Here is an 18,162-nt window from a genome sequence, read left to right on the forward strand (position 1 = left end):
TGAAAAATGATACTTCTAATTTTAATATTATTTTCTAAGGGAATATACTCTTTAAAAAAATCCTGATACTTTTAATCAGTAAATAAAATACCTATTTTATTTTTTATCTTTTGTTTCTTGTTTTTTTAATATTTTTTACTATCCCGACCTTAGCTTGATATTGGTCCAGCATGGTTTAAGCACAGGTCCAAATATCAACTCAGTATATTCCAAGCCAAGCCGAACCCCCTCCCCCAACCTCTTTTTTTTTTTTTTTTTATGCCCATTATATGTAAATGTTAAATAAGTTACCTAAATTTGTTAAAATGCTTTCAAGTCTCTTTGAGCTTTTTTTTTTTTTTAACCAGCAAAGTCTACTTGAAGTTAGTTGTAATTAATTTTACATATAAAATATCACACATTTCATTTCTACTGCATTGATTATTCACTGGCATTGACCAACCACTGATAACCATTGACTAGTCGCTGGATACTGTTTTAATTTTTTTTATTAAAACACCATACTTCAAGGTAAACTCTTCCAATGTTGACGCTTTGATATTTATAACTCAAAAATCTAAGTTTTACAAGTAAGTTTACATAATTTTTTGTATTAGTTCTTCAAATTTTATAAATTAATTCGCAAGTCAGTTTCTCAAATGTAGAAGTCATCCTTTTAAATATATAAACCAAATTTCAAAACTTATAATAAGGTAAATAATACTCAGATCAATAGCCTTTAAATTTAACAAGTTGAATTGTAAAAAGTTGCAAGATTTAAAAAAAAAAAACTAATGCAAAATTTTTGTGAAATTTGATTTGTAAACATTACTCATTTGATCCTATTTATAAAGTATTTCAAGTATGTTTCACATAAAAAAAGAAAATATTAAACTACATTAACTATCCATTAAAATATAACTTTTTAATTTTATCTTTATTTAATATATATGTATCTTTTTTTTCGGTGAGAACATATATACACTTTTTAAAAAAAATTATCTACACTATAATAAATAAAAAACAAAATAATATATTCATAATAAAAATTTAATAAAATAACTCATAAATAGAATGGATAAAAAATTTATGTCTTATAAATAGAACTAAAGGTATATACTACAATATTAATTATTGCCAAGTTGACATTTAAATATAAGAAGTTTGACTTTTAAAACTTGAAAATTTATTATATTTGACTTGTATACATCGAAATATTAATATTTTGATAAAATAATTATTAATCAATGCGAAAAAGTATTAATATTGTATCTCACATTAAAACATTGTAAAAACACATATAACATCGTTAGCCAATTGTCTCTCAAAACTCAATTTGGATATTTTTGTAAGAAATTCATGTCATTTGATCACATTATATTGATTTCCATTCTTAATTTTTTCATTTCAAGATCCGAATACAAAAGAATATTTCTTTCCGTCAGTCAAATACATTTTTGGCCCAAAAATTTATATTTTTCATAGAAGCATCTTTCTCTCTCCTTTTTCCTTCCGTGGTCCTAGAAAGATAAAACCATCCCACTAATCATGGCCTTGGGACGAGCGAACAAGGAAGGCGGCATGAAAAATCGCCCAAGATCCATATTATGAGCTCCGTAAACTAATATACAGTATAATTAATAACCGGAAAACCCCACTTTCTTTAATCCTATCCTGCTGAACAACACTCCCCAGCTCAGGTTCCTCCTACTAGTCAACTTGTGATTGTGGCCCAACTAGGTGGAAGCCGTTCAGAAGTGGTAGGCATGCTTCTAACGTTAATATCAAGAGGAAGAAGACGATACTGGATGTCAAGCTCACGGAATATCCTGAGCAGCTCTTCAATCAGAAGGGATCTTCTGACAAACCTTTCTCCCATGTCTTGGTGGTTCATTCTATGAGTTGGCCAAATCGAGATCCTTATCATGTTTAATTGCTCCAGATCCCTGAAGACTATAAAAGCTTGAGGATACCAGTGCTCCTTCTTGTTGTCGATGAAGCTACATTTTAGTCATTACGAATTTCAAATTTCATGTTAGATGTACACCATAACACAACCAAGAATACAAACAATACAAGGGAAACAGTTCGTTCCTGCCCATACCTATGTATTCTTTGTTTCATGAGGGCAATCTTTTCAGCTGGGGTGGACACGTGCACAAAGAAATCAATAGCATCTCCCATTTCAGGACTCCGGTAGAAATTATGTATGGCCTTAGTAGCAAGGACGCTGTTGGGGATGATTATTTTTTGATTGTCATATCTTAAAAATATGGTTGTCAGAATATTCATTTCTTCCACAACCATCTGCAATTAGACCGCAAAGAGGTCAACAAGAGTTAGGCCTTGCATAAGCGAAAAAAAAATCTGTAAACGCTTAAAGAGCTAAGCATTACCTGGATCCCATCGATTTCACACCTATCTCCCACATCAAATGGGTGCATGACAAATAAGAAAATAATTGCTTCAAATACCGTCTTGCAGGTATTTCCAAATACAAAAGCAACCAAGACAAGCTGTGAGCTCACAAAGAGAAGCAATTTGGTGCTGGCAATTCCCAGTATTAATAGCCAAATAACTAGTATGATGATGCCAACTATAAAATTGAGTATTCGATGAAGTTTGTTCACTGCGGTTTTGGTATCAGTCAGTGTCAAAGCAAGCGCTCTCCTCTCTCTGAAGGCATTAACCTGTAATTTTAGAATAGAGAACTCAGGCATAAGTATTATATAAGCAACGCAAACAACTGTATCTCATCTAAACATACATTGAAACCTTGCATCAATAAAACATAGACCAAGATCGCCAGTTGAAAATTTTATTCCCCTCCGATCATCATATCATTAAAGGAAAATACATAGTTGCATGAACAGGTGAAGAAGAAATACACAAAAATGTTAATTAATATTAATTGCACTGGGTCATTCATATCTGCACTTGTGTGTCTTATAGACAGAGAACGTGGTGAGGTGAGATTATTTCATCAACAAGCTAATATAGACTAGTTTCAAAAGCAGCCAATATATTGAGGAGTATTTACTTGTAGAATGACAGGGAATCATATCGAGAATATGATAGAGGCATAAAAATAGTATTGTAAAATTTAGCTCCTTAGAAGTAGATGATATCGTACAGCCTAATCAGAAAGAATTCACGCGGACAATTAAGTTGTTAATAGGGTACGGAATATAATCCACCCCTCTTTTGTTTTCCAAATCAAGCTTCAGGTGTTGCTAAAATTCTTACCACCCAGTTCTTCAAGGAAGATTTGCTGATCTTCCCCGACTCAGATGCTCCTTCAAAGAGATCCATGGTTTTCTCGGCTTCATCTTCCCGCATAAAACGCATCAAATCCTCCAGGTAAATGAACCTGAAAAGAAAAACAATAAACTTTATCAGTTAGGTGTGTGGATCCTCTAGAGTTCTCATCAATTAGGCAGAGAAGAAAAGATTATAAATCATTGCCAAGTTATCAATCATTCATACAATCATCAACGCATAAAATATGAAGGATTAAAACAAGATGTGACGTTGAACATAGTCAAGGAGTCAGTAAAGCTTCCAAGACTCAGCCCAACCTTCAGGAATCATTTCATGAACTGCAATACCATGTGCGTCAGAGATTAAGATTGCATATGCATAAAAGATGAAGGAATGAGAAATTAGTTTCATACATACAGTTAATCTATAAGGATCGAGGAATAACCTGCAACCCCGCCTGGCAACATTCTGAAATATTTTCTTTGCCGCAGCTTTTGCCTCATTTTCACTTCTAATTTGTGTAGCATTTTCATCATCTTGAGCTGAATCAAGTATCTGCTCATCCAGTGTAGAAAGAGTGCCGTGCCGGACCATATTCATTAACCTTTTCATATTCCAAGCGGAGACATTTTTCGGATTCAGCTTATGCAGGTGATCAATAGTAATCCCATCATCTGACTTATGGGAGAGTGGACGAGAAAACTTTCCACTTATAAGACGGGGGCTTTTCTGGAGCATTCCGCTTTTCGTCGCCCCTGGACTCTTAGTTCTAGAGAAGGTAGCTGCCCTTGGACTCTTGGTTGTGGAGAAGGCAGTTGCCCTAAGCTCAGGGGGAATGTTAACCCCAGCATTCTGCAGTTTCTGAACCTCATCAGCAAGTTTTTGTTCCTCTTCCTCTGACTTCTGGATTTCGATCAGAGGTGGCCCCGACAGTGTTTCGATCACAAATTGATTAAACAGTGATTCCTGAATCCTATCAAAGTATGTGCTTGTATAGAAGGAGGAAGCCATAACCTTAACCACAAGAGTTTTTGCCAACCACACCAAAGTGCCCACCAAGAAACAGACCAAGACCTTCGTGACATATTGAAGGGCGTTGCTGCCTCTAGTCTCCCTCTCAACCTTCTTATCGAATAACAGATGCCAAGCAATCAAAACAAATCCCAACCATAGACAATTTTGAACTGCCTTCCTCACACCATATACAAAATAGAGGACTCTCTTCCGCAAAAGGAAATTTCTTTCGATAAAGAACACTAAAATTCGAATTACCCAATCAGAAACCAACCGACCACAAATTAGAACCAGGATCATCACCTCCCATTTCCATAACCGGAGCTTCCAGAGAATCTTATTCCTCAAAACTGGGATACTCAGCGTGCATGCTAGCGCAGCAACAATCAAAATCAAACTCAACCATTCAAGCAGAACCCATATGCTAAAGTGGGTCCTTTTCAACTCATCCGGCACGTCCTCTTCGAAAAATGGGTCGTCTTCCTCGTCCTCCCCTTTCTTCCCTAACATCGTCGATAACATTTGCCCTGACTTTGCCACTCGACCAGACTTTCGTTCCGGCTGGTCCGGCGGGTCCAACAATCTTGACTTATTTCTGGTCTTCAGCAAAGCAGATTTCCTCTGCAAAGAAAGATTCCTTTCGTAAGAGGCGTTGGAGGTACATCTCACCACCTCGCCATCTCCGGCACCAGCATTACCACTTTGAGCGACACCCGGCGAACCACGTTGCGGCGATTTATGAACTTCGGTGTGACCCGGCGAGTCCTTGTGCCTTCGTCTGAAGGTTTCAGTTGCCGCCTCAACAACATTGGAAGTGGGGTCCTCAAACGAGACTTTGAGGTCCTTGGAAACGCGATTGAGCTGCGGAGACTCTTCCACCGGAGGCAATTTGTAGTCGTGCTGGAACTCCTCCATTTCTAAATCCATATCCAGCGACATGTCACCAGACGCTTTCTGTTTGTGCAAGAACTTACCAATGAGCATGGAAGGTGGATCCTCAGAACCCTGCTCACGATGCCGGAAATCAAAGCTATCCGCGTCATTACCGCTAGTACTAGCGCCAGCACTCCCATCGCTGGCACTCTTGCTCACGTCTCCATTGTTCCAGAAGTCATAGCTAGATTCTCTCCAAATCTTGCCACCCTGTTGAACTGCGGGACCTCTGGAGTCGCCTTCGTCGATTTTAAGGACAACCTCGGGGCGATGTGGGGGAGTAGCAGAGGTCATGGATGATGGAGCAGTGAGGTGACGAGGAGGATGATGGTCGGGAGTTTCTTGATCCAGGAGAATGGGAAGCTGCTCGTGGTCGGAGTCGGCGTCAGTGCCCGCGGAGATCTTTCTGGGATGTTTGTAGGAATAATAGGACTTGAATGATTTTCTGAGGGAATCCATGGGAATTTAATTAGGCAGCGGGAGATGGGAGGAAAGTAAATTAAAATAATAAACTAGGATTAAGTGGGAAAGTGAGCGTTTGGTGAAGACCCAGAAATTAAATTCAGGTTTATGAAATCGAAAGTTCTCGAGTAAAAGTTGGCAGACGCGTGTAGTGAGCTACGAGTGAGGAACAGACCAAGAGAAAGACGTAAGAAAATTGCAGCGTGGGGCGGGTGGGTACGGGTCAGGGACAGAGAAAGGAACCGGCGCGACGACGCCCAGCACGCTTCGGCTTCTGCTGTCTTTCTTGCTTAGGCTTAGCTCCCAGTGCCGCGTAATTACGCAGAGTGTACTGCCCCTTCGAATTTTTAATATAAAATTTATTTAACTAATTTAATTAGATTAAAAAAAATTAAGTTAGTTAATTATAATAAGTATGATATATTTTTTTTAAAACATCATAATTATCTTTTTTAATATCCTCATTTCTTCTTCTACTTGATTATAGACGAAGAAGTATTCATAAAGATAATTTAAAAAATTGATAAATATGAAAAATAAATCTTTTATTTAGGATCAAAATCAACTTAATAATTAGGTCCTATATTAAGGACAGGACGAGTGCTTCCCATTCTATTTTCGTACAAATCGATCATCAATCATCATTATTATTATTCATTAATAGTATTAAAATAGAGTATCCACTCGGGCAATATTATTAACCATCAATTTAAAAAATATATTTGAAAATAAATATTTGCAGTAGATAATAAGGAGCGTGGTTAATTTCTAATTCCGCATAAATACATACGATTTATTCCTAAAATTTATGAGAATCTATATTATTATTATTATTTTTACCAGCAAGAATCTATATTATTATTTGGTTAGACATTATGTGGCCTTTTCACTAAAAACGTAACTCCTCGATAAAATGCTGGTGGGAAAAAAATATTAATCTAGTTGCTAAAGATGCACATGTGCAAAGGAATTAATGTTTCTGTCGAAAAGGTTACGTATTAAGCTGTGGTGATAAGGACAAACAATGAAAGCCGCTGTGATTACTGAAGATGAGCGGAGTGTCAACGGCGCGATGAAAATCACACTAAAATATGAGAGCGGCGCATAAATATAGTAATACAATATTTTGTTGATGGGAAAGCATAAATGATTTATTAATAAAAAGAAGAGACAACAAGAGGAAGATTCAAAGATTTGGTCAACAAACGCACTAAGGTTCACGTAAGATATGTGGCGAGTGTGCTTTGAGTTGGAGCCAAGCTTGAGGAGGGCGGGGCTTGCACGGCACTATTTTTGACGGATGGGTTGGAGAAGCATGCCTTGCCTTCAAATAATGGTTTTAAAAGGGTGATTACTTCACACTGATTTGAACACGGGGAGGGTAGGAGGAAGGCGCGGCGGGGATTAAGGGGAGCCAGCAGGATATGCACAGTTGCGTAATGGGAATGGAAGCCTTAATTCAATTGGAAATGGAAAGGAAGAAGCCAAATGAGACACGTCGCGGCACAACTTAAAGGGAAGTATTCCTAACCCAGTTGAATGGAATGGAATGGTAAAGAAGAGAATGTCAACTTGGGCGCGACTCACTGTACGGTAATATCGACGAAAGCTTGGCTTTAAAAAAACAGCTAATAAACGCCCATGATGGACTGATGGGCGCTGGGCTGTGATTGCAACCCCCGAATGTGAATGTGAGTACGTGGAAGCAGTCCCTGTCGCTGTCCCTTTTCTTCTATTATTTTTCTTCTATTCAGGTTCAAGTGAATGACCCAAGCTAGCTACTAGCTATTAGCTAATATGGTATTAGACAAAGGGTAGGGATGTCCTCCCACCGCGTCACGTGAACATGAACAATCACCAACGGTTCTTCCGTCTTGGGCTTTCGGGTCACATTTTTAATAGCTTCGTACATGACCCCATTTTATGTAGCAACTTCTATGCTTAATAACACCTTGAGCTCTTATAAAATACATACTTCATTATAGGTCTTAATATTTTCAATCCTATTTATAAATCATATCATTATTTCTTAATATAAATATGCTATTTTATCTTTTATTTGATATTGTGTAAATTGTTATTTTATTGAAAGATGCATATATTAATTAAAAATAAAGTTGAAAATTTGTTGAATTTTAAGGCATGATTAATGAGGCTTATAAATAAGATTAGAGTAGATGTGTGTGTAAAATAAATATTTTAGCAGGATAGTTCAGATCACAAAATTTAAATGAGATCTGCTGCCAATCCAAACAGGGATAATTTGGTGTCGTTTTTTATTTGTTGATTTTCATTTGTGGGGAAAAGAAAAAGGCGTGGCGGAATGGATCCTTTTCTTTGAGTAATGATGATGGTTCACAGGGAAACTAAGGGCTTGTTTGGATTAACTTATAAGTAGCTTTTCAAACGTGATTTACGGAATACGAGGTAAGTATGTGAGGAGAGTTTTGTCTCGATTTACGTGAACTTGCTTAAAAGTTCGTTTTGAACAGAGCTCTAAACAAGCCCTAATAATGTGTATAAGTGTGTTATGATCAAAATTCAGACGTTCACACATCCTTGAATATTCTTATTCGGACATGAATGGGTGCGTGGGGACCCCTTACTCTTTTGGCTGTGCTCATCTCCAGCTCAGCCTCTGCTTGAGACCGTTAGCGCCTCATTTTCTTGTTCACACGTTGCGCGTCCTTGGTGGCCGCTGGATTACTGTTTCTCGCCTACAAGACGACATCAGGTTCTCTGTGGGTGGTCCAATCATTACCCAGTAAGTAAATACGAGTATATGACAAATGATCCAGATTGCATTCTTCATGCTGATTTTCATTGGGCAAGCGTCTCTCTTGAAATCTTGACATGGTGCCTGTGATGTCCACAGCAAGTGTAGTTTCCAATACTCGATGTGACTTTTGAAAGCACGTTCTTGCCCAGTGACCTTAAAAGCGCTCGGCTCCCTGGACACTTCACTTGCTTTGCTTGCCCAGGGAAGCAAAATAACATGAAATGCCAGAGTTTAGCAGTTTTTTGGGTAAATTCATCTGAGCCGAGATATGTTTTCAGGTTCAAAGATAATTTATAAAGATAAGTATAGACCGTTCTCCAATAAAATTCTCACATCAACATAAAGATTCGAATTCACGATTTTATGAGTTATGAGCCAACTATTTATTAATTAGACTAATTTTTTTTGCTACAAAAAAGTTTAGGTGAATTGAATTCCGATGGCTCACCAAAGCCAGGATATGCTTCTAGATTCAAAGAACGCTTATAGAGATGCTTATATATTACCCACCAATAATGTCATCACATCAACAGTAGAATTTGAACTCACGACCTTATGAATTATGAATCAATTTCTTACCAACTGAATCAACTCCCATCATAGTTAGACCAAGTTTTGTTGGTGAGTTTAGTGGTTAATAGGCGGACAAGCATACCATATGCTGCGTGGACTGGCCCCACAGCCCCGAGATGCCAATGGGCTGTCCTTATTCACCATCAATGCTCCAAAATAATTGCAAAATTTATACTAACAAGTTACCATTCCTTAAATTTGTAGGGCGAGCTATAAGGCCCACCAACTGTACTTAATTATGGAAGGTGAATATGATTGAAACGTGAAATATGAGGCATGAGCCTTATCCTTCAGCCAGCATGCTCACTCAACCAAATATATGCCATCAATCAATACGCTCGAGGCGATTGGACACGGTTATCGTCAGAATTAAATGGAATTTAAATTTTATTACCAATTTTCATAATTTCCAAATCACGGTGGTTCAGTCCATTCAGCAGGTGAGTTAACAAGGCTAACTCCCTTCCTCCATATTTCCAACGTGATCGTGGGATTGTTATATACGTGTTTGATCCATTCTCTTGCACAACATAGACAATCGGGTATCTTGTGATGGACTAGCGGGCTGTGAAGTGGGTGTTTGAATGAGGGTAAAATTGAGACAAACTCCATCACATATTTACTTCATATACTGTAAAAATACTTTTAAAACCATGATTTTGTTTTCATCCAAACACCCCTTTATACAGGAAGATTGTGGGGAATGGCTAAGCGGGTTCCCAGTTCAAATGACTGATCGCAGCTCTCTGGAAGCTGAAGCATGAGCAGTTCTCGAAGGTTTAATCCTGTGCTGGGCCATGGGGTTCAAAAAAGTTGAAGCGGGGACAGATGCTGCACAGATCATTCAAGCCGTGCAATTTAATGCCCTGGTAGTCGGAAGTGTACAGATTTTCACAAGAAATAGGATGATGCTGAAAAAGAAGTGGCAAGTGCAGCTCAAACATAGCTATAGAAAAAGCAACAGAGCCGCACACCAAATGGCTCATTTGAGTGCTCAACAAATTGACAGAAAAATGATCTGGTCCTCCCCGCCTTTGGAAGTGTGTTAGATGCTTCAAGATGATCGTTCAAGAATAGGTGTCATACGTAGAGTGACTAGGTAATTCCCTGGGCTATGCCCTCTGCTCACCCCAAAAAAAAGGGGGTATCGAAACGCTAAAACCTTTCAATGAGAATATTCACATATCACCGGGTTTGTACACCTGAGCAGGTCTAATAAGTAAATCTCAGGTGAACATTAAACATGTGCCTGTGTGCATAACGGACTTGGTTAGGTAGGCACAAGGTAACATTGCCAGTTCATTAACGTTGGCACTGAATAGTTGCCCAAGTTACAATACTCATTTGTACAGAACTATCCCCTGAATTGGGGTTAAAAGACAAAAATAATAACAACATAATAGTAAAATAACTGCAATTTTTTTACTCTCTTTTATATATGTATACCATTATTATATCGTCACCTCGGCTCTTTTTATAATACAAATGCCGTTGCAGAAATAGAAAAAATTCGTATTTGGTTTCGCATATGCTGTTGAGAGGAATAATCTACGGCACAAGCAATAAGATACTGTGAAGAGAAGACTGTACACATCAATTAAAAAATAATCAGGAAATAAACCTTCTGATCAAATCCTATGAATAGCATCAATTCCCATTTTATTTTTTCAGTGATGACCTCGTCTGAGGACAGAGAAAAATCCTCCAGATTTTTCCTTGCGTGGATCCTCTCCATCTCCGACCTATTCCAAACACAAGGTTATTGTCACATGACACATCCAATTCGATGCAACCTTAAAAGCTAACAATGATAACAAGAGAATGAACATAATCATCTGAATTGTCAACTTATACAAAAGAAAGTGACTTGTTATACCTCTTTAGCCAACTGTCGCAGAATGTCTATAATTTCAGAGAAATCAGGTCGTAGTGTTGGATCTTGCTGCCAACATCTCTCAAGAAGCTCAACAAATTTTGGATGGGTATTCTTTGGGATGATGGGTCGTAGACCCTGAAATTAATGTAAAGCAAGAATAATAAATAGTCACCATCGATACCTTACCGCTGAATCATGGACACCGCTACTTTAGGGTTTTCGAGAAAGTAATTCCGACGGAAGTAGGACGATTCATCCAACAGTTAAACCTACAACCACTTTCTGAAGCTAGTTATATGATTACCTTTTGGACCACTCCTATAGCTGCCTGTAGGGGGGTCAAATTCTCATACGGAAGCTGGCAAAGGGGGGAAAAAAATAGCTTAAACAAAGGAGGGTTAAGTGAGAGGTGATCATCAGAGGATAGTAAAAACAAGAAATACCTTTCCGGTGAGCAATTCCCATAAAACAACTCCAAAACTAAATATATCAGCCTTGTGATCATATGGCTTGTGTTCTATAACCTTCCAACCAAAATAAACATGTTAAAAAATTATGCTAACACAATCTATTTCTCATCTATTTAGTTCTCCCTCTAGTCCCTTTTATAAAATTCAATTTTTTGATTTGGTCCGGTTCTTTTCATAAGATGCAATTTGGAGTTGTCTAAACATTAAGTGCATTTTTACCAGTTTTACCCCGAATCAATTACATTATCCTTTTCTCATACATTTCTTTCATCTTTTCTCTTACTATTTCTCTCTCTCTCTCACACTTACCCTGTTATTAAAAAAGAGCATATTCCCCCGGGGGGGGGGGGTTACATTCCTTACATATTTATTCCTTTTAACTAATATCACCAGATTTATTAAATTACACAAGTTGGTTAATTGGACCTCACCAAAAAAAAAAAAAGGGGAGGTAGCACCTCTTTTCACAAGAGAGGGGGGCGCAGATCCTAATGAAAAATTGCTAGTCTCAATCATACATAGAGGCTGCTTTATAATAAAAATCAGTTTACTCACCCTACTTGAGACCCTCAATGTGTATATGTGTGCATTACAACGTAGACTCAAAATATCTAAGAACACAGCAATCCCTTCTTTCAGTTCATTCTACCAAGTTACCTTCGCCTATCTCAACACTGATGCTAGCATTAATGCATGAAGTCACAAACTCATAAAGCTTCTCGCCACTAGCAAACATTTAGAGAGAGATTTTTAGTTGTAATCTGTGTATCAGTTATTGTACTTAAAACACGTTCAAGGTTAAAATTATTGACCTAGACAGCTTTAATTCCTTTTTCAAATATATATTTTGAAATTTCAGTAGGAATGTAATAGTCAAACGGAAAATCAACCGTTCAAAAGACCAAATAAAGGAACATTAGATACCTCGGGAGCCATCCAACGATATGTTCCAGTTTCTGCCGTCATAACTCCAGATTGGGCTTTCACTCTAGCAACCCCAAAATCAGCAACCTTGACCACCTGCAAAGCAACACGTGCATAAGTGTCACTTGTGCATCCCAGGCTTGTTGAGCTGGTTTTATTGACGATACATATGGTTTATAATAGATAAAGCATCAGATTATATCATCACAATCATAAAGTTGGAGGAACTCACACAATTTTCATCCATCAAAAGATTTGCAGCCTTCAAGTCTCTGTGGATAATGTTATTTTGGTGCAAGTAATTCATTCCCTTGGAAACATCAATTGCTACTTTGAGAAGGGATGGAAATTTAAAAACACCCTTTTGCTTATGTAAGTAGTCATACACACTTCCACCAGACATAAATTCTGAAATTGACGATGGAAAAAAAAATTATGAAAAAGAATGATTATAGCTAAATATTCAGGATTACGGAAGTCTATTCCGTTATTGGATTGAATGAAATAACGTAACTCACTGGATTTCACCTGTTACTATGCACAAATATGGGGGCTTGGTACATGCTCCTATAAATTGCACAACATTCTTATGCCGAACCTTTCTGCAAGCTCAAGAAACAAGATGATACTATACATATGGATGGAATGAAAAATATAGACAAACAAAACAGCAAACAATTTCAACACCATCTACTCCTTTTCTTCACAGATTAGTTAGTTCATGATAAGTTGGGCGTGGGTCTTGCGCCCAAAACATGGTTTAGAACTGACTTGTTAAAGTAAGATGGCTTTGACAAAATGCTTGTTTGAAATTCTGAACAGGACACATAACTATCTTAACTTCTTTTATGTTTTCAAGTGACCATTGTTTAGCATAAGCAGATTCTCATACTTTTCACCAATAGAAACTCTGGTAGGTTATGAGGATGTTAGCCATGTTAAGTGGTGTTAAGAATTATAAACGTCTAGTAAGTCAAGGAAATAGTTACTTGAAGTGCACCTAAATATCGCATATAAGTACCTTTGCATGGTTATAAAGATATTAATCGAAATAGAAGTTGCAAGTGTTTCACAGTATACATTGCTAACAAGTCCTTCTATATGGCTTGTTTGGTCCTTTCTGACTATATGGCTTGTTTGGTCCTTTCCTTTTCCTAAACTAGATTTCTATATATCTTGTCTGAACAGCGACAATAATTATATGTTTTAGCTGCTCAATTACCTTGATACTACTAGATAGGAGTCGTACCATCACAATGAATAGATCTTTTAAAAACGGAGGTATGGTGATATTTAAAGGCCGGGGTTAGATGAAACACAGGGCTCCAATAGCACAAAAAATTTCCATAATAACTTCTGACATGCAAAAGAATTTTCCGCAAAAAACACTTTTCAAAAGTACTTTCATGAAAGATGAAACGAAACTCTTCCTATGTACTTATTTTGTAAACCGTAAAATCATTTTTAGAACCATGATTTGGTTTTCATCCAAACACCCACTAAATCATCTTCAATAAACAGGTAGATAGATCTCCAATGGCCAACTAGTGCAAATCAAATACAAACCTCATGATGAAGACTTCCTGGCCAAACTCCCTTTGTAAATCTGAATTTACATGCTCAGCTTTGAGAACTTTAATCGCCACTTCCTGACTACAATAGGTACCTTTAAATCTGTTTTAGAAGTGTTGGTTAACTGAACATTAATATCAATAATATCAGCTCATAATCGGAAAATGTTTTGTGCCAACAAAAAAGAAAAAGAATATTTTGATAGATATATACTCACAGATCACCATATGATCCCGATGCAATTTTACTTCCAAATTTTAAATGTTTAGGATCTATTTCCCAAACATCCGTCCCATCATTAGGTATTGTCAAATGATCAGGTTCACATTTCACAACTTGATCAGGCTCACCAACAGAAGAAACTGATTGTTGAATGGGCCATGCCTGCCTCTGAAACCAACCCGAAGGTCACTTAACAACAAACCATTTGAAACATAGAAAACTGAAATCCAGAACAGAGTAAGAGTATGAAACATTTCGGCAAGAAATCAACAATCAAAGGAGAATTAAGATACTGAAAAATTAATCAAGCAATGATCTATGACCACAATAAGATGCCTGACTTGCCTCAATCAACAAAATTTCTTTCTCCAAGACTGCTTTAAGCTGTTCTGTTTCCTGTATTAGTATAACCAGTCTGTCAAGCAGTGTCCTATGAACTGAAAGGTTCACAATCTTAAATACTAAAAGAGAACAAAGTAATGGCAAATAGTAATATACATGGTATACTGTATCTCAGAAGAGAAAAGAAGAAGCTTTGAGCTAGTAAGTTAGCCAAGCAAGTGCTTGCGAACTGAAATACAAGTTATAACATGGTTTAGATGAAGTTAGATTCTCTATGTATGCCTTTCAGCAAGAATTTCAGTCATTTAAAATTAAATCTAGGTTAACTAAATTAAAATTCAGAAGAATCTATCATCTAGTTCAATATTGTGAACCCATCAAAACCAAGTCCAAACACACACACACACACACACACACACACACACACAGAGTTTATACAGAGCCATGCTATTAATAAGTTATAAATAGTGCAGTTCAACTCAAATGGACCATCTAATTGAATGCGGACGGTGTAAATTTAATTATTATGTTTTCAATGTTTTATTATTTCAATAGGCACAAAATTTAAAATAAAGATAATTTCCCAATTGTCGCATTTTAAAATTATTTAAAAATCACAAATTAGAAACTCTGAATCTAGACTGCCTAAAGGAAATCTGGACAGTCCAAATCTCACCACAGTGATGGCAAATGTGATGACCACCCAATGTGGACCCAGCATAGGACCCACATTCTAGTGATAGCAAATGATGCGCAACATACCTCATAGGGCCATCCATCAACAACAAACACATCTAATGAGTAACCATCGGTTGTGGAAAAAACATGTGCCTCTTGAATGTTCAGTCCAATATCAGAAAGCAAAGAAGTTAACTGCAAATAAAACCAGACCTGTGAATCTCCTAAACACAGAGAGTACACTCCCATTCAACACATAAGGTTCGAAATTCAACTAATGTTCGCAAATAAATGGACAGAGAAGAATACGCTCCAATTTGTTAGCAGCTTAATACAGTTCTGACAAACATTATTTTCATTGCAAACGTTATTATATACCTGACTGAGGAGCTTTGGCTTGTCTTCTGTTGAGAAGGTGATTTCATGCATGGGCCTACAACATTATCAATGACAAATATATTTTACATCTCAACAAAATTTACAGGGAAAAATAATAACAAACAACTCAACTGGAAGCTACAGAAATCATTAAAATTTTATCATAATGTCAATATATAATTTTACATACGGTACAAGTTTGTACAGGCATATCTCAGATAAAGTTCTCAAGTTGGTAATATTAACAGACTGATCGATGAATTGTACTCAACAGTACCTGGTTAACTAACCGGAAATAAGTAAATAAAAGTTTGGATATACCAGCTGAGTAATGTCTTCCTATACACTCTTACATAAAAGAGCAAGTATAAGTAAAACTCAACAGCTGCAGAAATTATCCAAGCCTAACCCTAAAAGCATCTTGAGAAGAAAATTTTACCGAGAATATTGTTCACCAGCATGTACAGAGTGTTCCACCTCTAGATCTTCGTTCTTATTTGCTTCAAGTGCCAGGGCTTCAAGGTTTGGAGAAGAACCAAAAGCAGGAGGTGGATGTATACTGCACAAAAATTCCAAAGGCACAAGAATAGCTCAATACAGGCATCAAGCTCTAACATGCTTAATCAGTACAGCTTTATATATATATTGAACTGGAGTTTTAAGATAATTTCATCTAAAAATTCTTCTAGAGCCTCAAAAGACCAACAAGAAGGTAAGAAAATAATACCTCTGTCTCCCTGAGTGCTTTGAAGATATTTGACCGGCTTCTTTACCAGGAGCTTCTGAATGGACAGAATCAGCTAAGTTCCCGTCAGATATGGGTTGAACCTGCAATCAAGTTATTGTTCTATAGATTTTCACTTCTCACCATTACACTTAATACTAAAAGCAATCACGTTAAATCATATAATGAAGAAAACAAAAATAGACTAGTTCACGAACCCCAAAAAAATGGGCATTATTATTAAAAAATATTCCTTTTTTGTTTTATTTTTAAGGTTATAATCCATAGAATATGTTATTCCGTAGGATACCCAATGACACTCGCACACTTCAGAGGTTTTTTTGACCTGAATACTCTTCAGAGGTTAGATCGTTGTAATGTATTCTTTATCTTAATGTAGAGGTGACTACATTAGACGCAGTGCCCGTCCGAAACCCAATTCTGAACACGGTCAACCAAAAATGAGATCACATCGCTCTGAAGGAGAAGCTTCGCTACGTACTCCAGAGTGAATGTAGAACATTTATTGAGCACGGACATACGTTTACACTGCATAATCAGATAATAATTTACGACTAACTGGAGTCTAAAGCATGCCATGAGAAATTATGCCGCATGACCACGTGAAAACGCTAAGAAGTGCAATCATGTTGGTTCCAAGCATCAGGAACAGACAAGCTACGATTAACTAAATCAAGAGCGCCCACCTGGACCAGCCGAACTTCAATCGCAGGTCTATTAGCAGGATCATGTGCCAAATGCAGTAATCTCTTGTGCATCAGAACATCGGCAGCCCTTTCCACATTCACATCCAACGCATAACTGTGAAATGCATCCCACCAGATTTCTCAAAACGAAACATGAAGTATAATGCTAACGGAAGATCTCGCAGCAAGAAAACAGAGCTCACAACAATCTCGCAGGGGATTGAAAGAGAAATAGGCAATTGAACCCGAGAGGAAAAATAGTTCGCTCTCACGTATTAGAAGCCATGAAGTAACTGGAAATTCTCTCGATCGTTTTCTTTTCTTCTTCTTATCTTTTCTAAAAAGTATTATAGCCATCATCATCAGATATAAAATTTGAAGGAGGCTTTAAGGCAGCCAGTACGGGACTAACGTCCGAAATACCAAATTGAATAGATGGATAAAGAGAGCAAAAGTAAAGGGAGAATATGAAAGAAAGAGAAAAGATGAGGTGGAAACAGGTCGGGTAAAAATGTAGGAACCGTGTCGGAAGGCGGTTGAAATGAGCCCAGAGCCGATGGTGGAAGCCAGGCTGCATAGCCTCGTCGTTGCTGGAATCCTTGAGGCGACGAAGAACCTCATTGTACACTTCAAGTTTTTGTCTCTGTTGCCGGTTTTGAGCGGGGGACGACGATGTTTCCTGCACTCCGCTGGCTCGGCTCTCGTTATCCTCCATCGCCATTCAATCAGAAAGAAACCGAAGGGCTATTTTATAAGCAAAAGCATAAAAGAAAAAAAGGGACAAGGATCTTTTACGAGGGAGTGATTGGATTCGGAATTTGCAGAGTGCAAAAAAAAAAAAAAAGATTAATAGCAGTATTAAAGAGCAAGAATTAGCGTGGGTTTTAAAGAAAACCGAAACCCAGACTTTGAATGGAAACTCCTACTATTAAAAATGTTTATAATAGGTAAAAAAATGTTGGCGAGTTTATCCTCATTCATGAATCCCCAAAGCTGTCGTTTTATTTTAGTAATATTTATTATTTTTTTATTATCATCGGGCGGGAGTGTATGCGCTGTCGAACGGCGTCGTGGTCGCTAAGCTCTCGTACTAGCCAGGCGATCTCTGATTTTACCAAACACGTGATGGGAGTGGAATATTTATGTTAATTAGGATAGAATGCCGGCTGCACCATCAGATCGAACGTGCTGGTTCCCACCAAAGTCAGGGTACTGGGAATAACAAAGCAGTGCTGGCCGAAATTTGGGAACAACAAAAGGATGGAAGT

The 18,162-nt window shown here is 37.4% G+C and overlaps 2 protein-coding genes across 4 annotated transcripts; both read right to left on the minus strand.

The window, feature by feature from the left end:
• Nucleotides 1–1,322: 1,322 nt before the first annotated feature.
• LOC114753141 (mechanosensitive ion channel protein 6-like) lies at nt 1,323–5,733 on the minus strand. The gene is made up of 5 exons (XM_028941804.1): nt 3,686–5,733; nt 3,226–3,349; nt 2,376–2,669; nt 2,084–2,286; nt 1,323–1,979 (listed from the first exon to the last, which is right to left on the minus strand). The coding sequence occupies exons 1-5, from the start codon at nt 5,644–5,646 to the stop codon at nt 1,694–1,696; spliced, it is 2,868 nt and encodes a 955-aa protein (XP_028797637.1). The 5' UTR covers nt 5,647–5,733; the 3' UTR covers nt 1,323–1,693.
• Nucleotides 5,734–10,400: 4,667 nt separating this feature from the next.
• On the minus strand, nt 10,401–17,704 carry LOC114753142 (serine/threonine-protein kinase STY46). 3 transcript variants are annotated; one of them, XM_028941805.1, is made up of 16 exons: nt 17,416–17,704; nt 16,895–17,009; nt 16,191–16,291; nt 15,903–16,022; nt 15,464–15,518; nt 15,170–15,280; nt 14,411–14,461; nt 14,061–14,233; nt 13,838–13,945; nt 12,800–12,873; nt 12,504–12,679; nt 12,272–12,367; nt 11,321–11,401; nt 11,182–11,235; nt 10,878–11,012; nt 10,401–10,743 (listed from the first exon to the last, which is right to left on the minus strand). In XM_028941805.1, exons 1-16 carry the CDS (start codon nt 17,613–17,615, stop codon nt 10,669–10,671), a joined length of 1,725 nt encoding a protein of 574 aa, XP_028797638.1. In that variant the 5' UTR covers nt 17,616–17,704; the 3' UTR covers nt 10,401–10,668. The 3 variants fall into 3 exon arrangements, with proteins under 3 accessions (XP_028797638.1, XP_028797639.1, XP_028797640.1); XM_028941806.1 differs by lacking the exon at nt 11,321–11,401; XM_028941807.1 differs by lacking the exons at nt 10,401–10,743; nt 10,878–11,012; nt 11,182–11,235; nt 11,321–11,401 and adding an exon at nt 11,672–12,072.
• Nucleotides 17,705–18,162: the final 458 nt, after the last annotated feature.

The sequence above is a fragment of the Neltuma alba genome, unplaced genomic scaffold (genome assembly GCF_004799145.2).
Source record: "Neltuma alba isolate B1F8T4 unplaced genomic scaffold, ASM479914v2 tig00007721_pilon, whole genome shotgun sequence".
NCBI lineage: Eukaryota > Viridiplantae > Streptophyta > Magnoliopsida > Fabales > Fabaceae > Neltuma > Neltuma alba.